The sequence below is a fragment of the Salvia hispanica genome, chromosome 6 (genome assembly GCF_029641045.1).
Source record: "Salvia hispanica isolate PSC_SH4W2 chromosome 6, Shi_PSC_v1, whole genome shotgun sequence".
In the NCBI taxonomy this organism is placed as follows: Eukaryota; Viridiplantae; Streptophyta; class Magnoliopsida; order Lamiales; family Lamiaceae; genus Salvia; species Salvia hispanica.
This window is the reverse complement of record NC_142697.1, coordinates 41,862,356-41,888,997: the sequence shown is the minus strand read 5'-3', so window position 1 is coordinate 41,888,997 and position 26,642 is coordinate 41,862,356. Positions and strand designations below refer to the sequence as shown.

The 26,642-nt window shown below is 33.6% G+C and overlaps 5 protein-coding genes across 7 annotated transcripts; 3 read left to right on the top strand and 2 right to left on the bottom strand.

Annotated features, from left to right (window-relative positions):
• Positions 1-685: 685 nt before the first annotated feature.
• Positions 686-1,502, top strand: LOC125207425 (E3 ubiquitin-protein ligase MPSR1-like). Its single transcript, XM_048106758.2, has one exon. The coding sequence runs from the start codon at positions 738-740 to the stop codon at positions 1,368-1,370; it is 633 nt and encodes a 210-aa protein (XP_047962715.1). The 5' UTR covers positions 686-737; the 3' UTR covers positions 1,371-1,502.
• Positions 1,503-4,009: 2,507 nt separating this feature from the next.
• Positions 4,010-5,275, bottom strand: LOC125203795 (uncharacterized). The gene has a single exon (XM_048102245.2). The coding sequence runs from the start codon at positions 4,915-4,917 to the stop codon at positions 4,228-4,230; it is 690 nt and encodes a 229-aa protein (XP_047958202.1). The 5' UTR covers positions 4,918-5,275; the 3' UTR covers positions 4,010-4,227.
• Positions 5,276-8,772: 3,497 nt separating this feature from the next.
• LOC125207423 (cyclic dof factor 1-like) lies at positions 8,773-11,419 on the top strand. Of its 2 annotated transcripts, XM_089061997.1 has the most exons (3): positions 8,774-8,939; positions 9,013-9,206; positions 9,950-11,419. In XM_089061997.1, the coding sequence occupies exons 2-3, from the start codon at positions 9,153-9,155 to the stop codon at positions 11,171-11,173; spliced, it is 1,278 nt and encodes a 425-aa protein (XP_088918123.1). In that variant the 5' UTR covers positions 8,774-8,939; positions 9,013-9,152; the 3' UTR covers positions 11,174-11,419. The 2 variants fall into 2 exon arrangements, with proteins under 2 accessions (XP_047962713.1, XP_088918123.1); XM_048106756.2 differs by having other exon boundaries at positions 8,773-9,206.
• A 3,411-nt stretch (positions 11,420-14,830) lies between these two features.
• On the top strand, positions 14,831-15,676 carry LOC125204790 (Calcium-binding EF-hand family protein). Its single transcript, XM_048103524.2, has one exon. It carries the CDS (start codon positions 15,008-15,010, stop codon positions 15,575-15,577), a length of 570 nt encoding a protein of 189 aa, XP_047959481.1. The 5' UTR covers positions 14,831-15,007; the 3' UTR covers positions 15,578-15,676.
• Positions 15,677-17,981: 2,305 nt separating this feature from the next.
• MYB110 (myb domain protein 110) lies at positions 17,982-20,089 on the bottom strand. Of its 2 annotated transcripts, none has more exons than XM_048108298.2 (3): positions 19,663-20,089; positions 19,191-19,571; positions 17,982-18,358 (listed from the first exon to the last, which is right to left on the bottom strand). In XM_048108298.2, the coding sequence occupies exons 1-3, from the start codon at positions 20,030-20,032 to the stop codon at positions 18,198-18,200; spliced, it is 912 nt and encodes a 303-aa protein (XP_047964255.1). In that variant the 5' UTR covers positions 20,033-20,089; the 3' UTR covers positions 17,982-18,197. The 2 variants fall into 2 exon arrangements, with proteins under 2 accessions (XP_047964255.1, XP_047964257.1); XM_048108300.2 differs by having other exon boundaries at positions 17,982-18,355.
• Positions 20,090-26,642: the final 6,553 nt, after the last annotated feature.

Genomic DNA, 26,642 nt, shown 5'->3' with positions numbered 1-26,642 from the left:
TTGCATACATTGCTCCCTCATTTCTGATAATGGATCACTTAAATCTGATTGGAGGATTTGAAGATAAAGATTGTAGAACCGGACAATTTGACTAAAATAAGGTTATGCATTTTAAATTGCTTCTAGTAAAATCTGTTAGAAAAATAACATAGTACAGAAAATCAAAGTGAACCGTACCTAAAATTACACTTCATTCTTTTTCTAAAAAACTCAATTTTTAATGAATGAAGTGTAATTTAATTTTGACATATGTGATTCAATACTAAAAATCTGTCATTAAACGCTACTAATGATGCATGTGGGATTTTTAACTAATATTACTTCATTCATTATCTATTACTCTATTTTAGAGGACAAAATGATAGTACTGATATTTTATTATATTATGATTTGAACAAGTATTTCTTTTATTTATTGTTTAAATTGTAAAAAGAAAAAATGAAGTGACAATCGTAAAGTCCAAAAATTTGTTTCAAACGTGCCAATAAAATGAGTTGAATTTGGTCATTAATCCATAGTTATGTATGTAATACTCGTTGTATTAAAGAAATACACTCCCCATCCAAATTCAAATGATTAAAATAATATTTGTTCACAAATTTCTAGAATATTCCACCGCCCTATTTACTAAACCCCGCCGTCGCGGGTCCCCACCCCCAAATATATAAAACCCGCCCCATTTACCCATTTTCCTTCTTACCAATTCCCCTCACTAAAATCAAATTCAAAAAGCAAAAATGTCTTCGTCAAATTCGGAGTCGTCGTCGGCGCCGCCGTCGCTGGAGGAGCTGAGCACCAGAGGCGCCACCGCGCTCCTCCTCCCCTGGATCCTCCGCATGGCCGCCGCCGCCGATTCCCCTCCCGGCGAGGTCGCCGTGTTCGTCCACCAGCCGACCCGATCGATAACCCTGGTGGAAGGCTCCCTCGACATGGAGTCCCTCCTCCGCGAGGTCCCCGGGAAGGAGGGGCCTCTGCCGGCGACGAAGGCCTCGATCGAGTCGCTGCCGGTGGTGCAGGTGTCGGAGGCCGGGGAGGAGTGCGCGATCTGCCTGGCGGAGTACGAGGAGGAGGAGGCGGAGGCGAAGGAGATGCCGTGCCGGCACCGGTTCCACGCGGATTGCATCGATCGGTGGCTGGGGATGCACGGATCGTGCCCGATTTGCAGATACGGGATGCCGGTGGAGGAGGGGAAGGAGGAGATGGGCGGGTGGAGGATCCATTTGTTTGTGGCGCGGGGCGGGAGGGGAGACGGGTCGGATTCGGATATGGATGTGGATATGGATATGGATATGGATATGGAAAGTGAGGAGGCGGGTCAGGGTCATGATGAGTCGCCAGCTCAGGATATGGAGATTTATGAAAGTGAATGATTTTTTTATTCTTTTTTTTTCATACATTTTTAATTTAGTGTATTAAGTTGGAGAGGTACTTGTACAATATACAAAGAAAAAAATTATTATTATTATTATTATAAAATTCACATTACGATTTGCCGATTGCAATCTTCCCACAATCAATTTTGTATGAATATAATGTAAAGGAGACAAGATTTCATTCCAGTTTTAACTTTTTAAGTCTACTTTGCTGCCCAATATGTTTGTGTAACGCTCATGCCACGTTTCAATTTGGTCATTGACAGCTCATACATACTCTATTAAATTAACTATGCAATTTAATTAATAACACAATAAATTTTTTTTTAAACACATAAGTAATATTCTAGCAATACACATCACTAAAATTCGAAAAATACGTACTTTAATAAATGACACATTATTAGCTTGTTGAATGAATGAAATAAGGTGATGAACATCATCATCGTCCGAATTGTTATCATCCTTATGTGTCCCATTCCCGGCGACGTGAGAGAGTATCCACGTTCTAAGCCATTTTGGTTTGCCATTTGTGTAGACATCATAAGCTAGTTTTTTTTATTTCCATTAACTTTCTTTTTGGAATTGGAAATTAACATGCGTATTAAATTTGTCAAATTTTTCTTATGAGAAACTTTTCATTATCTTCAACAAGCCAACAAATTATCGAGGTATACAAAGTTTTTGAAAAGGTAGTATAGATAAGGAGATTTCCTCTTTGGTTAGTTTTTCCTTTTGATATACAAAAGTAGCAATGGAATTTCACATCAATGATATTGAAGTGAAATACATACTTCTCTTTTTTCACATTTACTTTTATTAATCAATTTTTGAAAGTTATTTTCTTCCTCGTTTAGCTTTCTAGTTACATACTATGGTGAAAGACAGAAATGTGATATACACTATGAAATTTATTATTGGTACTTAGAACATGCGCAATGCCATGCGTTGAGTCTGTGCTGGCATGTTCAAACGTCGAAGGCTCGAAGCATAACACTAAGCATATTAGGGAAAAATGTTGCCATATGCTTGAGTGCGCATGCCATTTTCCTTCGCTAAATCAAGAGGTGAAACGTGACATTACATTATTTTATTATTTCGAAAATCACATTCTTAAAAAATATTGCCTAACGGCTATTACACTCCAACGACACTTTCCTTTTTTAATTTATTTTTGTCTATAAATACCCCACTTCCTCCTTTCACTCCCACCAAAATTCAATCCTTTTAAAATTTATCTCCAAAGTCTCCAACTTCTCTTTATATGTTAATTTTTTCTTTCAAATATTTTTCATTTTGATACATACGACAACGAAGGTAATTTCTCTGATAACAATAATCTGGATATTGAAATGAGCTACTATCTTGCAGACGACATTTATCTCACGTGACCGACTTATTATCGAGACCCAAAGAAAACCTGTTTTTCACTAAAGCATAGCATGCCAGAAAGAGATGTGGAATGTGCATTCAACGTGTCCAAGCATGATTCACAATCTTCAATAGGTTCGGAAACATGTGGTGCAAGTACTGCTAGTCAATTATCATGTTGCATGCATCATATTGCATGACGAAGGAGCCAACACCGCTAATTGGACAAACGAAGACATGACCGACTCCTTGACTATAAGCGATGCTCCATTTTTATGTGCTCCCACAAACTTGTGCAGCTCACCGTGAATAGACACACGATAAAGACCAATATGGTCGACTCTAGTCTCTAACATTATAGTTTAAAAAATCAAAGCATCCTTATGTCCCCCAATGATTAGGATTTTATTTCAATTGCTTCAAAAAAATCAATTTACTTGTAAAAGAAAAAGGATAAAAGAGTACTATTATATAAAACCTCTCTCAAATTTAAAAACGGATCATTTACAGGAAAACCCAAGATAAATACCGGGATGCAAACCCATCCAACTCTCTGGAAAAAGCAAGAAAGATTCATGACATGCTAGAAGTGTTTAAAAGCATCATTCATAACAGCAATAAATATTAGCAGCCAGCTATGTCTGTGACCATGATACACTATTCAAGAAAAGGAAAAACAAGGCAGATCAGTTCATAAATTTAAACCATTCTTTATTTGGGCAGTTTGTTCTTCCATAACCATGATCAGCTAACAGACACATTTCAGTAAGTAGCACCACTTGGCTTATCAAAATGTCTGAGGAAACATAGCATCATACACAATCTGATGTAGCAATGCTCGGCTCAACTTTAGTCACAACGCTCGTAATAGATGGCCTTAGATAGGACCATGGGAAAAAAGATATAGATACTATCAAGATGGTTACATGAAAAGTAGGCAAACAACAATCTTGTTGACATATAAATGCCAAAAACTGCTATGGACTTCGAGGGTCATTGCATAATGTTATCAGCTACGTAAATACGATTTCAAGAAAGCCAGTATCAGACATACAATGCTTACAAGATCATGAAGCTTCAATTACCAAAATCTAAATCGAGATCTCCATATGAAGGGGTGTATGATTCAAACCTCACTAAGAAGTTAACTATGATGACTTGAATAGCCGAAAGCAAAGCAAGACAAAATCATCTTTCGAATTCAAATGGCATCCAATTAGTAGCAACAAAATAATACATGGCACATTCCCAACACTCAAAGGGCATAATGATAAGTTCCAGTATATATTCCTCAATTAACCAATGTTCTTATTCAAATGAGCCGAATGAGCTTATTCAAATCTACAATGTTTAGATGAAGTCAACCAGGAAATAGATATGCTCATCATCATCATCAACATCATTCAAGTAACTTCCACCGTATAAAGATAAGCTATAATATCAAAGTAGATGAGCAATAAGTAAACAATATCAAGATTCAAGCCTACTTCTTTAGCTTCCGAGACAACCTCCTCGGCCCAAGAACCTCCATTCTCCCTACAGAGCATCCACACCTAGCTCGGAACACCAGCACCGCCCTCCCATTAGGTGGCGCCATCTTCTTGAGCTCGGCCTCCAGCTCCTTATGGTGATCACGAGGCAATTCGAAGAGACCCTTCTTCAACGAAGCCTCTGATAAACAACCACACTTCTTCAAACTCTCCTCTGCCTCCAATTGAATGTCGAATTCAGCAGCCTTGGTCAGGCCTCGACACCCCGGCTTCCCACACCTATTGTCCGTGCAGATGGCGATGGCGACGAGAGCCATCGCCGCGAACAGAATGCTGAGCCCTAAGCAGCCGAACACCATGGGCGCACGGACGATCTCCTCGCTCACCACGTCGACCACCTCCTCACCGAGTTCCATGGTTTTGTGGGCCAGGATTCGAGCATAGGGGTAAATTAGGAAGCCGCAGGAGGCGATTACAGCGATCAGGATCGCGACATCGATCACGGCGTAGCGAGATTGATCGCAGGCGGGGATGTTTAGCTGATTGAAGGAGATTGGATTTCTCCTACTCTTGTGCGAGTGGTGGTTGATTTGCTTGGATTTCGAACAAGGGTCGGCTGAATTAACAGATTTAGCCATACCTATGTGATGTTCAACCGAAATCGAGGTATCGAAACAGACCATTTGGATTGGGGGAAATCGGAATTGAGGGGCGGATGTCAAGATCGAAACTTTACCGACGCCCCCAAGGAAATTGGAATCGAATACCACACCTCTTCTCAAAATCACGAATTGGGGGACCGATTTCTTCACGCGCCAACGCAATCGAGAAGGGGAATGGGGAAACGAGGATGATTGGGGGATTTTGATGTGAAACAGAAGAGAGCTGGGAAGACTTATTTAGTGGGGAGTCATGATGCACGCGAACTGTTTGATTGATTAATTATATAATTGCTTAAGCTACGGCGTTCTAGAATCTGGTGATTGAATGATGAAATTTTCGTATTTGTGAATTGAATGCAGAGTCGGACACGGTGCGGAAATATTAGACCAAAGGCATAAAAATGAATAAACAAATTATCAAAATAAAAAATATATGAATAAAATATATATTCCTTTCTTGGGCTGACATTTAATGGGCCTTTCGATTTCAAATTTGTTGATTTCAATTATGATTTCAGTGTTTATGGGCTCGATTCCACAGATTTTCTCCATTTCTGGGTTGATGCAGTTTTTGGTTGGTGAATCTGTGTTCGACAACTGGCCATCATTTGACTTATTTAATCATCAATTAATTACAAGTACTAATTAGTTAATATATTCATTAATAAGCAAAATTTGCTTAAATCAGTGACTAATTGATTTGCAGAAAAGCATACCAATTAATTTACCTTATTTAATAATTAATTGATTAATTAACTAATTTGATTTCATTTATCATTAGTTAACTAATACTCAGTTTAGCTTGATTAATTATCAATCAATTCAGCATTATAAAAATGATAAGGGTACAAATGGCATTTTATCTTATTGGTAAATAATTTAGCCTAATAAACATTTCATTTATTTTAATGGAGTATCACTTTTTCTACCCGACCATTTTCTTTATCTTGAATTCGTGATTCATTTACCACCTTAAATGAATAAGTTTGAGACCAGAAAAAAATGTTTCAAAATACTGTTTTAGAACCACACAAGAAACTTTCAAAAGTCATCAATTCTAACAAATTCAGTAATCAAAGTTAATCATAAAAAAATAATTTAGATTTATCCAACTCACACGGCCACACAACAAAAACGTAATTAACCCATTAGCAAAATTACACACACACGACACAACAACACATCAAAAATAGGAGAAAGAGTAGTACTAATAGTTGACGTTTGACGACCGCAACTACTCTTTCTTGAATCCATGATTCATAAATTCTCCCTCCCAATTACATCATCAGTCATAAACAAAGATGGTATTACAACGACCAATTACCTAATTAACAAATACTATTCAACAGATTTGAATTTTGGAATGTAAAACAAACAATATTTGACATAAGCTCAAGAAATTCATTTTAGTCTATCTGGTGGTGGGCTTTTGAAGAACTGATAGCTTGAGGAAAAAACTTAATTTAATTATTTAGATTAAATAACTACCTATGTTTTGTTTCTTAGTTGCAATGAGTGTATTTAAAGTTAAGATTAATTTAAAATTGGATTCATGTTCAGTTATTACGTTGATCGGAATTGTCACATGATCAGCATATAGAAATTACTGATATCCTGAAAAGATTATGCCACTAATTATTTTAATTTTATAATATGACCTTACAGTTTACTCTATTTCAACCTTATTATTATAACCATCACATAATCACCTCTTAATTAATTACAAACGATACTTTTTTCCTAGTCATGTAATGATGTTACCTTAGATAATACTCCTTTTATTAATAAACTAATGATCAACTTATATTTAACACAAAATTAAAATAAAAGTAATTAAGAATCTTAGTCACGGACGGACCGAAATGCCACACCAAGACTCCAAATCATGGACGATGGGAATGAGTATAACAACTATTGCCCCAAATTATGTATTGAAATTTTCCGTAAGTATCGTGAGCTAGTCTACTCCGTCTAAATTTATGGTCTCGTTACATCCCCAAAAACACCAAAAAGAACAAACTATATTTGCTATTCTTTTTCTAGTAAAAGAAAAAATCCTCTCTAAAACTCACTTTTTATATACTTTAAAAAGGATATCTTTCTAAGATTCTTAAATATACTAAATAAAAGAAGAATATAGACCAAAGATATTATGATGATTTGATTAATGAATTTGGCATATTGATGCTCAAAAAGTAATTGTTTATAAAATTGAGTACGTTGCCACATCAAATGGATAAACACCTATATGGGTTTATTGGTTGATTACAAAGAAAAGGCCACATCAAATTATATGCGGTTCCAAGTGAAAGCAAAACAACAATTTAACGAAAAAGAACCTAAAAAGAGGGTGTAAAGGAAAAAAAAAGGAAGAAAGCATATAGTGATTATAACTCGAAAGAATGCAATCCATTATTCTAGTGGTCCAAAAAAAAGAACCATTTTTATGATCGTTCCATCATAACTCATAGGTCGAGTCACAAAATACATGTAAATCAAGCTAAATAATCATCAAATAAACTACTATTTTTTTTCAAATACCACATTAATAAACATAAATATTCCTTCTGTCCCATAAAATTAAACACTTTTGGGAAGAAAATATAATTGATTAAGTAAGAGAGATCAGAAGAAATCTGATAAAAAGTATTGTTCATGAAAAATGAGACTCGCCTTATTAAAAAGAGAAAATAAATCAAAATAGAAGTTACTCCCTCCATCCCCAACTAATTGGCATCATTTGACTGATACGAATTTTAAGAAAGAAATGTAGTGAAAAAGTGGATGAAAAAAGTTAATGGAACATTGGTCTTATTTTTATAATAAAATTTGAGTGAAATGAGATAGTGAAATGCAAAATCTATTACCAAAAATATTAAAAGTAGGAATGTCAATTGATTATGGACAGATAAAAAAGAAAATTAGTTTCAAGAGGCAGAGGGAATAACTAATTTTATGGAACAACTTAAAATGAAAAAATCATTTAAATTTATGGGAAGAAGGGAGGATCATTTTTTAGCTCTACCCTAATTTGAAAAGATTTCATATTGCTCAAATATGGATGGGGTAGCCAAAATCTTCAAAGATGGCTTCAAATTTAAAGTGCCACCTTTACTTTCCAACAACTTTTGCATGCTCTCTTGTCATCCACAAGAGTGAATATTTATAAAATGAAAAAACAATATTAGCAAAATTATTGTCATCCACAAGTGTGAATGCTTAATAAAATGGAAAAACCAAATTAGCAAACTGAAAAAGTTGAAAACCTTTTCCAAAGGAACTTTAAAGCACATCCAAACCATATTAAAAGATGGCATATCTATGCAATTAAAAGGACTAAAGAAAATTAGAAAAAAGTGACTATGAACGGTGGAGATTTTGTGTATACTTGCTTAGGTTAAATTGTCAAAAAAATTACGAAATTTGATCAGATCAAATTTCCGTCCTATCCTCTCATATTCAAAAAGTCTAGTAAAAGAAACTGAAATTTAGATTTATTTTTAATTGTCTCATGTTAAGTTTTTCTGGTTACTTTTTAAGCTGTAACCGAAATTCTTGTTGACGAACTTGATGAACTTCCTCTTTGACAATTTATTATTATTTAAATTGATTTGATCATTGTGAGGAGTGGAACAGGAGATGGTGTAGGAAAAAAATTAGGTGATTCGGATAATGATAGGAAAGCAAAACATGATCTAATTATTTAATTAGAGAAAAAGGAAGAATAAAACAAAGGAGAGAGTTAGAAAAATAAAAAAAAGGAAAAAAGGTGCAAAAAAGGCAAAGTGATGAGTCAGAAAAAAAAAAGAAGAATCAAAAGAAAAGGGAAAGAGAGGAAAAAGAGAACCACAGAAAATGTAAAGGCCACACACAATTTGTGGCTCAGAAAACACTCCCTTTTCCGACGTGGCAATTCATCAAACACCTTCTGGGCTCACACGTCAAACTGTAAACAGACGCTTCCTTAATCACATACACACACAATCACAAACTGAAAAAAGAAAACCTCTCAAAACCCCAAAATACGCGCAGTCGCACGCTGAGTGGGTGTCAGTCAGATCTGGTATTTCCTTTTTGTATTTCTATATTCATCTGTTTTGATAGTTTCGATGACAGAGAAGGATAATACGGTGTCCGAGGTGAGACTTTTTGGTAAGACTATTGAGCTGCCGGCGGCGGAGAATGGTGCACCTGTCTCAGCTAGGAGTTGCGACGCTGATCGCTCCAATCAGGAACCGCCGTGCTCCTCTGATTCTATGCTCCAAGATGGCGGCTTGAATGGAGATGCGGAGGACCAGGAATTTAGCGAGGTATGGTTTGAAATTCAAATTCGATTGGGTGTTTTGCGATCCTTGCTTTGATTGTGTTACGAAATTTTGTGATAAACTCTTAGGCTCAAAATTCATTGATAAAATGTTTCAGTTGAATTTGAAATTGTGTTTTATTGATCCTTTACTCTTTCACATGCAAATTGTCTGTTACTTTGTGTTGTGTGTGTGTCTTCCTTCTACGGTTACCAACCTTTTACTGTGTGTTATGCGTTTCTTTTGAAGGAAATTATCTGGATTCTCAGCAAACTTAATCGTCTGAATTTCACTTTAGGAATATGTTAATTTTCAACAGTAAATAACAATGGATTAAGGAGAGTTTTCTGTTCATTGAAATAAAAAACAAGAATTGAAGATACGATTAACTAGCTGAAATTCAGATTTGGAGAGACTCTTGGTTATAGAAGAATTTTGATGTTGTGATAGATTGTGCTGATGCATAAGAATGGAAGTTAAAGGAACAATTTTACTTAATCTGGTTAATAAACTGAAATAGAAAAGGTGAAAGAAGCATCTGATTGTTTATCAGATGTGATATTGCTGGCTGTTATAGTTCTTCTTGAGTGAAATTGGTATACAAAACTGTGCTATGAGAGTCGATGTTGTATATGTGATAAGTCGATAAGGCGTATGATTGAGTGACTTCATGATGTTATATGTTCAGTGTTGAAAACTATTGTAGCTTTGGACTTTGGATTTCTGATTTCTGAATGATGTATATGCAGAGTATGTCAAGTCCTAAACAAGATCATGCTAAAGACTCTGAGGAATTGATAGATTCCAGTGAGTATCGAGCCATAGCTGAGGATCCAAATCCACCCTCTGAGGCTGAAGCTGGATCAGAGAAGATGGTGACGGGCGATGATGACCAAAACGAGACAAGTAACTCACAGGAGAAAACCCTCAAGAAGCCTGACAAGATAATCCCGTGTCCTCGCTGCAATAGCATGGATACAAAGTTTTGTTACTTCAACAATTACAACGTGAACCAACCTAGGCATTTCTGCAAGAACTGCCAGAGATACTGGACAGCCGGAGGGACCATGAGGAACGTGCCTGTAGGTGCTGGTCGACGTAAGAACAAGAACTCTGTTCCCCAGTACGGCCATATCACTGTCCCGGAGGCCCTTCAGAGTGCTCACCACGCTGCTGTCAACCCCAACGGCACTCTTCTCACCTTCGACTCAGATTCACCCCTATGTGAATCCATGGCGTCGGTTTTGAACATTGTTGATAAAACAAACTCAAGAAACGGATTCCACAGACCCGAAGAGATGGAGATGTCTGTTCGGAGTAAGGAGAGCGGGGATGATTCTTCCACCACGGCTTCAAGTTCGAAGGACGAAGTAGGTAAGAAGCCCAAGATGATGCCAAACGGCCATCCCTTGCCTCATCAGGTGCCATGCTATCCGGGAGGCCCCTGGCCCTACCCGTGGAATCCCGTGCAGTGGAACTCTGCTGTATCTCCACCGAGCTTTCCTGTGCCGTTCTATGCTGCAGCACCACCACCTTATTGGGCTTGTGCAGTGCCTGGTGCTTGGAACGTCCCGTATGTTATGCAACAACCGCCAACTGCTCTCCAGACGCCTCCTAGCCCAAACTCCCCGACTTTGGGGAAGCATTTGAGAGAAGAAACCGCGCCAAAACCTGCAAATGCAGAGGAAGGGGAACCAAAGGAGAGCAATCTTGAGAGAAATCTATGGTTTCCAAAAACATTGAGGATTGACGATCCGGGAGAGGCTGCTAAGAGCTCGATATGGGCAACGTTGGGGATAAAGAACGAGAGAGCCGGAGCTGTGGGGGCCAGCGGTGGTGGCAGCGGCCTTTTCAAGGTCTTCCAACCACAATCTAAAGGTGATGAAAAGAGCCTCGGTTCAGAGGCCTCGACGGTGTTACAAGCGAATCCGGCAGCACTCTCCCGCTCGTTGAACTTCCATGAGAACTCCTAAGCCGAGGTATCGCGCAGTTTTTCTTGATGATCTCCATTGCCAAGTTGAGAAGTAGTTGTAGCCATGGACTGAGTGTGGGGGAAATGGTGCATTTCCATGATTCTTGACAAGATTTAGGATATGGTATCCTCCTTGTACATTAAATTTATGATAATGTCACTTGCTAAGATAGTGAGCTTGTGTAACAAACTCCACATGCCGTAAAAATAAGTGGGGAATATTTATGAGATTTTCCTTTTTTTGTTATTTGATCACAGCCTTTTTCTCTTTCAGACATGGTTTTGACTTTTAGGTTATTATTATGCCCACAAGAGAAATTTTCAATCTCATTTGCATATTTTTTGGATTTAATGGAAAATATTTTACTCTATTCATTAATTGGTTTTAGAATTTTATTTATTAATAATTCCGATCAATGTTTTTCAATCATAGCAGTAAATAATGATAATCATAAATCAATGAGCATAAACATGATGGAAAAAAAATTTAGATAAATTGTTTAAATCACTCGTACATTTAAAAAGTGTGTTTGCACTATCAAAAAAAAGGAAAAAAGAATTTATGACTTCAGATCTACTACAAGCTAAAACAAGCTCGTATGTAGTTGAAAATGTTTTGATCTTTTATTCCGAACAGTCATATGTGTTTAAATGTATATTAGTAAATATAAATTATTAAGAATTTGCATGTATAACGAAACTCCTAAAATGTAACGAAATCTATGTTAGAAACAGTGTATAAACTCTAGTCAATGTAGTACAACACAAATGAAATTGGAAGGAAAATTACAACTGAAATAGTCGAAACTACAAAACTGTAAGAAATAAGTTGAGTCGAGGAGTCTTCATTTTCGCAAGATGAGATACACTCTGGTAGTGTCCTCGGATTTGACATGTCGTTTCCAATGATGAAACGGCTTCGTCTCTAGTGATAGAAGAACAAAGCAGAGAGAGAAAGAGTGTGTATTGTTGGCACGTGAAATGCATGGAGTGACTACCCTATTTATGAGTTATACGTAGGTTATAATTCTACATATGGTAGTTAAAAGAGAAAAGAATTTAATAGTCGAAAAATAGGTTGATTGGGGGTAACACTAAACTAAATTATAAACATTTGGCATGGGAAATTAATAAATTATTTGGGCCGTAAAGTTGCTTCAATTTCACACTATTTTAGTATTTTTCAATCTGGTTGAAAAATACTAGTAATTGACTAATGAAGCGATTGAGTCGTATTAACCTATGCATTCTCCTCTGTCACTATCTTCCTCGTCAAGAATATTGACATCCAACAAAATGTATTTTAGTAGCATTCAATTTACTATTAAACACGCAAAAATGACAAACAACGCAATTACCCACGACAAGAATTTTAAATTCCCAATTTCTTTTCTTTACGATAACGACGGCTAAGACTGCCTTTTTGAATACGACTCAATGCAATTGATTATTTTTGTTAGTATATACTCCGAGTACTAGTTTTAAAAAATTTATTTATAAGTCAATGATGATTATGAAGTGAAAGATTCAATACGGCAGAAATTTGGAGCTATGAATGAGGCATGATAATTCTTCCAATTTAATAGGTAATACTTTATAATTTCCAAAATATAAAAGTGTCAAGGTAAAAACTTAATCGGACCACTTAACTAACAATTTTGTAACTTAATCGGACCACCATCATTTTTGAGATCATGTAAAACTATATGCATATATATGCATCACAGAAATATTCTAAATGTAACAATATAGTTTTAGTACTATAATTGTATAAATATTGGATACAAGAACATTAAAAAATTACATGGACAATTGTTAGAAAAAATTGTCGCCATAATTACGAAATTTTGATAGTTTAGCATATTTTTTAGTAAAATTAGAATAACAAATTATGAAATTTTGATTTTTCTTCGTTATCCTATAAAATCAAACGAGAAAAAAATATGACAAAAGAAAATGTTATGACAAACAAAATATGATCGTTTTAATCAAAACAATATTGTTTCAATAAAAAAATGACTCTGTTTTATTAAATGTAAAAGTTAAAATAATTTTAATCTTCTCTCACTTTTCTCTTTATGCTTAACGCGGCCTCAGATATATGTAAATTTTTATATAGTACCCTTATTACATTCTTTTAATTACATAAATATCTAGATCTTTACTTATTTTTTTTTTTCAAAAGAGGGTGAATAAATAGATATCTCTTTACTTTACTTTTATTAATGTTCCTTCAGATAAAAGAAAACAATGGTATTAATTAAATTCATCCAAAGACTTCATACCGAAGGAAGATCCCACAAGATATGGATATGGAAATTGATAATTAATCGCGAAATATATCTTATGGAATTTTGGATATACGCAATTATTGTTTCAATAGAAGTTAGTTCCCAGCGAAAAAAACCAAAAAAAAAATATTAGTATATGTTAGTTAATTTCATCATAATTGATTGTCTATATCTTTTAATTTTAAATATAAACTTGGTCAATTATATTTAATCTATGTTTTGGTTTCTTTAATATTAGCGAATAGAAGTAACCTTTTATATTTAAGTAAAATTATTATCTAAGTTCAAAAATAAAGAGTTAGAATCCTATATGAGATAGGGAAATTGGATACGATATAAATATAGCACAATTGATAGTAGAATTTACATTCAAATCTCTCTTCTGATCATCGTGGATTTGAGAACGCTCAAAGGAAGAACCTGAGTATAAAAGACGAAGGAGATTTTAAAAAATGTACGTTTCCTCCTAATCTTTTTACAAATTCGCATGTACTACATGTTTATACTTTATTTTATTTTTCGAAAAAGTCACCAAGCTGATATTAAACGGAGCACAGAGTATTATGATTTTTTTTCCCTCACAAGTAATATTGATCAAATTTCAATCCAAATACGCAAGTTAATTTAGTGTTTTCTTATGATCCAAATACACACAGTTTCATCTTTATCATATCGTAATTCTAACGTACTAGAACCATGTGAATAATATTCTTTCTGTTCCATAACATTAAACCACTTTTAAAACTATACTAGTCTTTATTTGAAATTGGTAAAGCTTATAAACGAAAGAAAAAACAATTGGAGTACTGTTTAAAAAATTAGCATAGAAAAAAGTTTTCATAAAATAAAAGTGGTTTATATTTTTGGGATATCCAAAAATGGCAAAAGTTGTCTATTGTCATAGGACAGAGAATAATAATAATATGTTAATTACTTATTTTAAAGCCAAATCGGTTGTAATTCAGTCGGAATTGCTCTTCGAGACAAAAATCTAAAGAAATATCAAGTTTGTGTATTTGGATCCAACAATAAAATTCATAAAGAAAAAATAGAAAAAGTCGAAAGTTCATCTGATTTTCTAAACCAAATAATTTTCAACTATATTGTAGGTAAATATGGGTAAAAGTAAAATAAAGATAAAAGTTAGGATCACCAAACACGACTCCAAGTCATGAATTTCCAAGAAGTTTCATCACATAAAAATTTCCATATAAAGTCAACCAAGACCACCTCTAATTCCACACTTGTCCACTTAAACTATAATATCCCCAAGATTTCCCACTCAATTAAGAAATTTCCTACACAATTAATTTCCTTTTCCATTTCCTGACCATTTCTGATAAATTTCTACGTCAATCGCTACCTGCACCACACAAGCAGCTTCCTCACACTCTCCAAATCCCCCCATCTCACACACAACAATTATACAAATGTATATATATATGTGGCTATCTCAGACATGAAAGCCATCATCTCCAACATCTTAGGATTTCATCTCCATTCACATGTGATCAATCCTTAAACATTCATCCCACCTTAAAACAATGTCTGTGGCTAATCTCAACGAGTTCCCACTTCACGAACTATCCACAAACATGAGCACCATCCGATTCTCTCTCCTCATCATCGGATTAATCAAATTCTTTATCGTGCAAATCCTCCTCCACAGGAAAAGAATCTCCCTCTTCTTCACCGCCGAATCCCACGCCGCCGCCGCCGATGATGACTCAAACACGAACATAAAAGTGGCCGAGATCAAATCCGATGATGAGAGCGTTTGCGAAGGAGAGCAGCTGGAGACGGTCATGGCGAGGCTAGGCATCTCCGGGCAAGGGAAGCTCCCCGCGAAGATGGGCGGGGACGAGATATTCGAGATGTTTGAGAAGAAGGAGCCGAGTTTGGGGGAAGTGAGGGAAGCATTCGATGTGTTTGATCAGAACGGGGATGGGTTTATCGACGAGATGGAGCTGCAGAGGGTTCTGTGTGGCTTGGGATTCAAGGAAGGGGTGGAGATTGAGAATTGTAGGAGGATGATTGGGGCTGTTGATGAAGCTGGAGAGGGGAGGATTGGTTTTGATCAGTTTGTCAAGTTCATGGAAAATAACTTTGCTTAGATTTTTTATTTTTTATTTTTAGTTTTTGGCTGCAAGAGAAATTGTTTAGAAGTTGGAGGAATTAATGCTTTATTTAATCTACTGATTTTTTTAATTAAATTGTCTCAGTTTTGGTACAAGTATATAAATTGCAATATGAAAAAGTTATATGTCTTACTTGCTTTATGGGCAAACTTGATGTTTTGATTATTTATACAAGTAGAGAGTTTTATTTTTTTTATTGAGTGATTAATAAATAATAATGATTCTCTCACAATCTGGACAGAGGAGAAGTGTTTTACGAATTAAATTATATTTTTCATTAAAGTGGTTTAAGATTCACACATTATGGAGTATTTTTATTTCTCAAGTAAAAGAGAGAGAATGTGTATTTGGTGTTCCGTCAAAATTAATGAAACAAGAAAAGTGTTTGAGTCAAAATTTTCCAATCGGAAAAAAGATTTCTACATTAATGTTAATTCCATGTTGCTTACTTTTATTTTTAAGATGGTCTTTTTCAAATGTCTGATTCCGTTGTGGAAAACAATTTATTTGCAGAATAAGTACTTACTAAACTTTGTAATTTAACTGGCCCAACGAATTGGGCCGACATCCATAAATACCACAGCCCACAATGGCCCATAAAATTTCTAATTCAAAATTAATTTGAAAATTTTGAGGGTTCGACACATACAGAGACAGTACATAAACTGTTGTCTCTCATGTTAGAATCACTATATATATAAACATCTACGAGGACATGTAAAAATGTCACAGTAGATAATAGGCAAAACACATTCTTAGGTCCTTATACTTTAGTTAAAATGTTAATTAGGTCCTTGTACAATTTTTTCGTTTTAATAGGTCCCTATACTTTTCACAATATTTTTATCAGGTCCTCGTACGATTTTTCGTTTTAGTAGGTCCTCATACTTTTATCATAACTTTCATTAGGTCCTTGTACAATCTTTTATTTTAGAGACTTTTTACATTTATCTTGGATAATAATCTAAATTTAATTAAACTTAATGAACTTTTTAATATTCCATTATTTAACTTAGCATAGTCTATAAAGATAATATCATCTTGTTATCCAATAATCTCAATAAGTTGTAGACAATAATAAAAAGATTAACCGTGATGATTGAAGATTAAAATCAAAGATTTTTTTAGAATAACTATCCGAATTTTCAATTGATTATTTATATTTATATTGAAAGATACGTTTCCCTGAATATTTATAATCATAAGATAAGTTAAATAATAAAATTAAAAGGTTAATTAAATTTAATTAATTAAATATAAATTATTATCTAAAATAAAAGTAAAAAAATATCTTAAAATAAAAATTTTTATAAGGACCTAATAAAATTTATAATCAAAGTATAAGGACCTATTAAAACGAAAAAAATGTACGAGGATGTGATGAAATTTATGAGAAAGGTATAAGGACCTATTAAAACGAAAAAATTGTATGAGGACCTAATAAATATTTTGATTAAAGTATAAGGACCTAATAATGTGTTTTGCCTAGATAATATTGAGATGAAATACTTATTTAAATACGAATGTATTCCAGCAATATTCTTTATTTTAATTACGTGTGCAATTATTTTTGGTAATTTTAATAATAAGAGTAATTAATACAGGTCGGTCTACAAACGTACAAACTGCTGACTCCACGTTCCTTGATCAACGTAATTATTCTTGTGGTTGAATATACTACTACAATAATTACTATGTACTCATAGGAAATAACTTTGGAATTATATTTTGATGATCATTATTGGTGATGAATGAATGAAGTTTCTTAATTACCAGTTGAGTAAGCCTCCCAAAAGTGTACATTTTATGGAGTACTTATTTTGTGGTCAAAGAAAGAATTCCCAATTAAATTGAACCACTGTATTGAAGGAATGGATCGACAAAATAATTCAGTCAATACATAAATGAGCAATAAATTAAGTGAGGATCTCCTTTTCTTCTAGCTTATTTTCGAGGTCAATTTTTATCCTCCTAATTAGTAATGAACCTCCTGTGGATGATGATTCTAATTGAATTAAGGTTCATTCTAATTTCTAATCATGTGATTAAATATTTTCATAATTGGATGTGTTCCTATATATATACTACCAATAAAACACTCTAGTAGTGAGTAAAATTTATAACTAACACTAAATTAAATTTATTATATATAATAAAAATGCCTCAATGATTCCATATCAACCATCAATTCCTAATTTTCATTAGTTTTTAAAATTCACCCTTCATTCAGCAAATCACATTAATTATTTTCTCAAAAGTTGTCATTGTTATCATGTTATGGGATGGACATATACATCAAAATATGAAGATAAAATCACCATCTTGGCCGTCTCAACATAGTGAATTGCATGCCTTTTTAAAAAAATTATGAGACATATCATATCATTAAAAAATAACTTGATGATCATATATATATTCATATTAAGGGATTCTAGCAGGAGGGGAGATGTAGCAAACTTGTACATGCTAATATAATTTACTTATTAATGAAACTAAAATCAAAAGAAATATAATAAAATTTGCAATAATCAATTTCATTAATTTAGAGAGGCGCCGATTAAACTAGAAATGTCTTCAAGACTTGCAAGTGCTCATATCATATAGATCCAACTCCAAGAAAATCTATGAATGTAGGCGTTTCCACACTCTCCTGATAACAGTGAGCATCTTGGTAGCGATCTGCAGCCGAAGTAGAAGACGATACTGGAGCAGCAAACGATATCTGTGACGTTGATCCCGGTGAGTATGAACTTCCTGCTGCAAACAAGCACACATTGACACAAATATGATCAATTCATTAATTCACTGGGTACTTGAATCGATAAAAGCTCGTTCGAGCTCGTTTAGTAAAGCTTGTTAGCTAAACAAATCAAGTTAGAGCTTTACAATATTAATCTCTTTAACTCGTGCGCAAATTCTTGTGAAGTGAGTTAGCTCTAAAGATACTAAGTGTACTAAATCTCAAACTATCCTATTTTTCACTCCCCAAATTCATGATGTAGCTCATCAACAGTCATCGTGTAATTTACTAGTATATTGACATAACACAAAACAACTATTGTTTTAAGCCATAATGCTTAAAAGAAAATCAGGACATGATTTTTTAAGTATTCGAGCACAAAATTAAATCAATTTTTATTATTAAACTGATAGTTTAGGGCTGGAATAAATACTTATAAGAGTTTGTTCTAGATCCATTTTTTTACAGTATGTATGATTTGACTTTTAAAGTGCTATTTACCCTAAAAATGATACAAATAGTTTAAACACTAATCTAATTTTGTAAAACTCAGATTAGGCTTGAATAAGCTCATGAGTTTCGAGGTATTTGGCTATTAAAAAAAGCTCAAGGCTTAACAAACTAAGCATGAGCTTGGTAGTATTTAGCTCAGTTCAATTTGATCACACCCCTATTTATAAATGTGTTGCAAATTTTATATAATTGAAAATGTTTGATGTTTCTAAAGTTAGAAAAATTCTAGGGTTTGTAATCTAGACACTAACAAATAGAAAGTGATTGAATACAGACATATAGCCAAATATAAAGAAAAATCAGACAAAGTAAAGATTAATTTGAGACAAGAAGTACCATGGTTGAAGTGTTGATAGTCGAATAAGCCATGTTCACCATAGTAATTCGGGGTGGTGGCAAGAGAGTTGTAGTTATAAGCTACAGACTCTTGCATTGTCGTCGTTCTTGTGCGATCTTCGAGAGGTGGAGTCTTCGAGCAAGCCCATTTCATCTTCATGTAAGTCTTGGGTTTGTCTCTGCTCCTCCTCGCCATCAGCACATGCCAATGGTTCTTCAACGAATTGTCCGTTCGACCTGGGAAAAGCCGGGAAATCAGAGCCCATTTGTTTCCATACATTCTGTGAGCCTCCATGAGTCTATCCTCCTCTTCATCCGTGAATGCCTTCTTGTTGATCTTAGGGTCTAGTTGATTATACCATCTCAATCTGCAGCTCTTTCCTACAAAATACGACAAGAAAACACATTTTAGGTCAGATAACTCTGTTATCGTGTATAGTACTATTATATAAAAAGTTGGAAACAGATTAACCTGATCTTCCTTCAAGTCTTTCTGCTATGAGGTTCCAATTTTGGGGACCATAGGCGGAGACGAGCTCTTTGAGCTTCGCGTCCTCTGAGGGTTTCCAGTGCCCTCTAGCACAAAATTTAGTGCCACCATTTTCCCTCCTTTTGGAGATCGAATTAGGGTTTTCCTCGTTTCTCTTAGCGTTTTTATAGGATGCTTCATCTTCCTCTTCCTCTTCCTCTTCGTGGTTGTTGGGGTCACTACTTTGAAACCCTAGAATGATCTGGTCCGGTCGATCATCCATAGGGTTTCCGGAAAACCCTAATGAAAACATGGGGCGGAGCAGCCTATCTATGAGGGAGGCGCCACCGGCCTTTTCGCGGTGGTGGTACATGGAAAACTGCGAATTCGAGAGAGGAATAGGGCAAGAACTTGAGCTTAAAAAGGGAAGAAAAAAAGGAAGTAGTATAGTTTTTATTTGGGAGATTAAATGGGATGATTTGTTTATTTATTTAGGATTGTAGGGGGAGGGCCTGGTGTGGCTAATAATGAAAGTGGGGATGACCCTCAATTTGACTTATTATTAACCTCCATTGATGGTTGCACAGTACAATTATCTTCACCAACTAAACATTTAACAGGTGCAGTTCTGATGAATTGATTATGCTCTATATTGAAACGCAGTTTTTACTAAAAACAGTACTACTTGCTCTCTTCAACCCTTCATTCTTGGAAGAAATTAATATGTTTGATTATTTAATTACAGAATTATTGAAAGATGTATGTGGCACACGTACATGGCAATCATGTTGATTATTTAATCTTCGAAATATAAATGCCAATTTTGACTGAGGAATAGATTCTAGTTTTGATTTTTTTAGTATAAGGGAAAATATTTATAAGTATTATAATAGGATAAATAAATAAACATTCTCCAATTAACTTAATATGATCATTTGTCATTTGTTGACGTCACAAATGGATGTGGAAGTTTGTTTGATAAGCCGGATAAAAGTAGTCTTGGTGATTTCTATAGTTCAAGAGTACTCAAGAGAGAAAATTTAGTCCTTATGGCCCAATAAGTTAGTTTTGTAATTAACGGTGAATAATCTTCACAATTAAGGTAGATGCATTGGGAAAATCAACAATTAATAGGACATAGGCCCCAAATTCGACTTGTGTTGTTAGTTAATGTACGTAGGTTGGTTGATATTTTCGTTAATTCTGAACTAATCTGTGCATCTTGTTGTAGGATAAATATTTCGACCGCACGACTTCTATAATAGTAATACATTAATTAGTTATTAGGCTATGTAGGTTAAACTGAATAGACTGATAAACAACCAAGTCAAAATAATATAGTACTACTTCCCTAATCGAAATAATGAATAACATATACTCTACAAAATTGATAAAATGAGTTTCACTTTCAACATTCCAAAAATAAGGTTGAAAAGGTATAACTTTTGCTATGTTTATATCCAACTCACTAAAACAAAAAAAAATGAGACAACAAAGTGCAAAATCACCATAATTGAAAAGTTCATGGTTTCTCCCCACAATAATATTTTGAATTAAAATTTAATTTACTACTTATGGTGATAGCCACTAATCATATGAACGCTAGCTAGAGACCTAGGTACCTTTGATTTCACAAACTCAATAATACGGCTAATATTAATATTTGATAATGATATTACATCATTCGAGTCTTCGATTTTCAATCATTGTCCCCCGCAATTAATTTTGTCACATTCCCACAAGGTTTTGCATAGTTTTGGTTTGTTTTTCTCTTGATATCTGTCTGATATAGCATCACACACATTTAATGTGAAATCCCCCTTCGTTATTTCGTTGATAAATGTACTAATTAATTTTAATTAGTTAATCAAGGGACAACCTTTTATCCATCTATTTTTACATATACCATATAGGATATGAATTAAATTCGTTATAAAAAATGATGAATTAAAAAAAACGCTAACCGTCTAATTTGAACCTACAACCACAAATTTATTCGGTAAAATGGTGAATTCACATAGATCTTCACAATTTAATAACTGAAATGATTTAGTTCTATATCTCAAAATAATTTTGATTTATTAATTCTCTTTGCATGACTCGCACTGAACCTATAAATTAATGAACTATATAAACAGCACACTTAGCAAATATAGTTAATATACACGAGTTTAATGTGAGCGGTACTTATAGATATTGCAATGCAAAACATTTCACATTCTAAACAATATTACTAGTACTAGAGATTTTACTTAATTTTTGTCCTATATATTAACTCTATAATGCACTTGAAATTGAAATTCCTCTTTTAGGTGAATACCCAACGAAAAAAATTAATTTAACACAATTGACAAGTAACAGCATTTGACAATGCATTTTCCGTTTTGATGTATAAATTAAATCGTGACTGTCTATAGGTAAACCTAATCTTTATCTTTGTTTTTAAGTTAGGCAAACCAAACCGAGCTACGCCTATTTAGACACTTGTCAGAAAAGAATGGAAAGTTAGTCATTTTTAAAGCTAAAATAACTAGTAGTACTGCTATTTGTATGAATATGAACTAATTTTATGCATTTCAGGTCATTTTCTGAATACATGTTATTTAAATTGAATCTAAGTTTGTAACTATTTTTTCTATTTCTTCTAATTTTATTGTCTTGCTTGGATATTCGGGAATAATTTTCATTACTTGATTGTTTAACATACAACTTGTGTTGAACTTGTTTTCTATTGCTTTTATTGTCAAGACTTCCGATCCTTTCTTTTGATAATATCGTTCTCTTATTTTTGCTTTTTAATTATTAGCAGTAATATATTGCTCCATATATAAACAAGAATAATATTAAATGTACTCCTTAATTAAGTAACTTGCAGCGATATCAGAATCTACAAATTTCGGCTTACCTTTAACAAATGGGCCTCTATTTTGATATTGGGCTAAGAAAACATCAATATATGGGCCCTACACAAACTTCGGTTCAATGTTTATCAAATCAATTGGGCCAAATCCTGTTTATAATATCACTTTGACATCTGATTTAGTTCCTACTGTATGATGAATAATAGGAGAATTTATTTTTTCAGAGACACAATTTTTCTCTGTCTCTCGAGTCAGTTTCTTACTTTTTTTTTCTTCTTTTTTTTTTTTCTTTTCTTTTCTTTCGTGATGACACAACACAGGTTTTCTTTTTCTCTCCAGTCTCTTAGAGATCATGATCCAAGAGTCAGTTTCTTTCTTCTTCTTTTTTCCGTAATGACACAACACAGGTTTTCTTTTTCTCTCCGTCTCTTAGAGATCATGATCCAAGAGTCATTTTCTTTCTTCTTCTTGTTTTCCATGATGACACAACAAAGGTTTTCTTTTTCTCTTCAGTCTCTTAGAGATCATAATCCAAAGTCCGTGACGATTTTTTTTATCACAATCGGTGATGATTTTATTTCTATCAAAATAGTAAGTGGCTATAAGGAAAACACGATTAGGCCACAAAATTGCATTTCTACCATCAAATAAATGTGGATTCCGAAGTCAATCACCTATATAACTAGCTCGGAAATTGAGGGCTTGTATCGTGGCGCTCATTATAACAATAATAATACTACTAATTCATATATATCGTGGCTCAAACAATCACTACTTATAATTCCAATAAGCTCGAGTTGATTGTCTATGCTTCTTATCACGACGTCTCTTGGGATCCCATGCAATTTTCCAACTATGTCTTCTAAAATTCCGTGCCATTTTCTAACTATGTTTCCTAAAATCTCGTGCAATTTTCCAACTATGTCATCTATTTTGACGGAGGGAGTACTATATATAACAAATTTGTACAATAACAACAAATTAAACTAAATGAGAAAAATAGATAGAACGTGCAATTTTTCAACTATGTCTCTTAAAATCTCGTGCAATTTTCCAACTATGTCTCTTAGAATCTCGTGCAATTTTCCAACTATGTCATCTATTATGGGACGGAGGAAGTACTATATATAACAAATTTGTACAATAACAACAAATTAAACTAAATGAGAAAAATAGATAGAACGTGCAATTTTCCAACTATGTCTCTTAAAATCTCGTGCAATTTTCCAACTATGTCATCTATATAACAAATTTGTACAATAACAACAAATTAAACTAAATGAGAAAAATAGATAGAACACTGCGTTTTGAATGCACAGCACAACCCGCAGATTTGTCGGAATATCATCATTAAAAAAATCTCGGACATTTACATATACATACACATTGCCTCTTCCTAATAATTTCCCCGAGCTCTCTTAATCTCCTTGGCCTATCCTGTCCTCTCTATTTCACAATTTTTTTCTTATTATGGAGTATTTTCCATTTCTTCGCACCCCGATCTGAATATGTTTTTGGGGAAATTGTACTAAGTCTGGAAATCTCAATATCTACGAAATCTTTACTAAGTTGGGGAATGGAGAAATACAATATAACTCGCTTTGTTCATACCAAGCCTTGTACAATGGCTTTATCACAAAATATCGGTAATGAATTTCTATCAAAATTCGTAGTTACTTTTGTTTGGATCTCTGAACAAAAAAGTACGTGGTGGAAGTGAGTTAATCCGGTGGGCTTGGGCGGCTTGGTGTGATGGAGGCACCGGACGTGAGTGAAGGAGCGGCGATGGAAGTGTGTTGGGCGAAGACATCGGTGGAAGTGCGGGAGGTGGTTGATGGGGAGAAGATGAAATGGCCATTTGTAAAACAAAATAAAAGAAAACAATCTCCATGGCTTATATAGTGATTTGAGAGGAACAGTGATTATTGAAAAAATAACTATGCGCAGGCATTATATAGTGAGAATTGTGGATTTGGAAAACTATAGTGAACAAATTATGGATTTGGGAGATATTTCATACTACATCAACAAAATTAGAATTAAGTAGTACGTAGTTATAGATCTCGCATTAATACTTAACTTTAAAAAAATACGATCAATTTAGTATTTGTGTTATTTTAATAGATGTTAACATTCTGATTCACTTTACGTAGATAAACATGTAACAATGGATGAATTAAAATGATAAATTATGACTATTTTTCCATGAGCAAATAGAGAATAATACATCTCGCCTTAATTACTTAACTAAAAAGTATGATCAATTTAGTATTTGTTGGTTTAGATTTTTACGATTCAATAAGTGAAAATATGTTTACGTTCAAACATAATTAGAACAGTTATTTTTTGAATATGGTTCACACATAATAAGATTAATGCAGTGGGAAGATATTACTTTTAATGGGATTATTGTAAGAAATAAGTTACCTCAAAGATTTATTTATTTATAGTTTGAGATATTTTATAAGATATTCTTTCTCACTCTACCCAAAGGTCCCATTTTCTCTTTATTTGTGGTTACGGTTTATCTATACTGTATAATGTATATGCACAAGAGTATAAGTTTTCGAGAAACCCTCTATTAAGCTTTTGATCATGTTCAATACTTCTACCATGCATTTATCATTAATGTAATTATTAATTTAGTGATGGTAATTAAATTCTAATTAGGACCCCTAAACTACAGCCACTCACATTCCAACATTAATTTACTTCCCTCACACATAGAATAATTAATAGTTTAATACTGTTATTTAATTTGGCACATAAATTAAACACGTACGATTAGTATAATTGAATGCAACATAGAACATGAATTTTGATTTATTTAAACAAGATTGTTTATGTAATCCATACTGATCATCATGACTGAATGCGGTAGTGATGATGAACTAGCAAATAAGCAAGATGAAAGTCAAATTTTTATGGTCTGACAAGTAAAGGATTGGTTTTTCAATTCAATTACTTCCTAGCTATTTTCAATTGATCAATTACTTGCTACTTTACATCCCCCTTTTCTCCTTTTCTTACATGATTAGGGATATAGTGAGCAAGATATAGATTGTTAGTTAGTGGAATTGGCAATATTTTTCTTTTGTCACTGTGTTTGTACTAAACTAAATCCATTAGAATTTTTGACGAATTTTGACAGTTGTAAACACTATAATTCGTACATCACCATATATAATCAATACAATAATGTAAATATCCTATTATAAGAAAGTAAATATAGATAAGATGAAAAGATTTAATTGCATGTGAGTGTTAGTTAAATTCAATAATAAATTCAAACTGCCTACCTCAATGATCAATCTCTGTGAATTCTGAAAATAACAATAAAGTAAAATATTTTGATTAGAAAACAATTGGATAGAGGAGTGATTTGAAGGGTTGTTTGGACAAATAGAGCGTGCCCAACAACAAATCCATTACCGATAATTGCATGTTCAATTCCTCAAATTGCCTTTCCGATCTAGTACCTGTATTTACTAATTTAGGGAAAATATAAATGTACATAGATTGTACATGTGCATAATATAATATCTTTAAATTTTTAAAATTATGTGAATTTAATTAAAAGTTAGTTTTGTTATTTATTGTATTATATGCAGCAATAAGAAAGACGTGATATAGAAATTTTATGTTGAATCGTAACATAATTTCAAGCTTGATTTGAATTAATTTATTAGGATAACAACTACTAAAATCATTTGTGTATAAAGTAAGACTCGACTCTTTTCGTTAAATATATAATAAAAAAAAATATAATATATATATAGGCTATTAATTGGTTTCTGCCTTGTCTTAATGGAAACAGAATGAGATAAGAGAAGGCCAAAAAAAAAAAGTACCGGAGAAAAACTAGACATGCAGAAAAAAAGGAAATTGTCCGATATGATTGAGGGTTGTGAATCGGGAGACGAACTCAGGATACGATTAAATTACTTATCCGTAATAAGGTGTGTATAAATCACACTTTTAATCTTAATGTTTTATGTGGTTGACTATTATGTGTTAAATTAGAGTAAATATTTGGATTATATGTGTAAGGGATGTTATTTATATATTGTATTGAAATTATTTAATAGAATATGATTTGGATATATATTTGATGTAATAGGT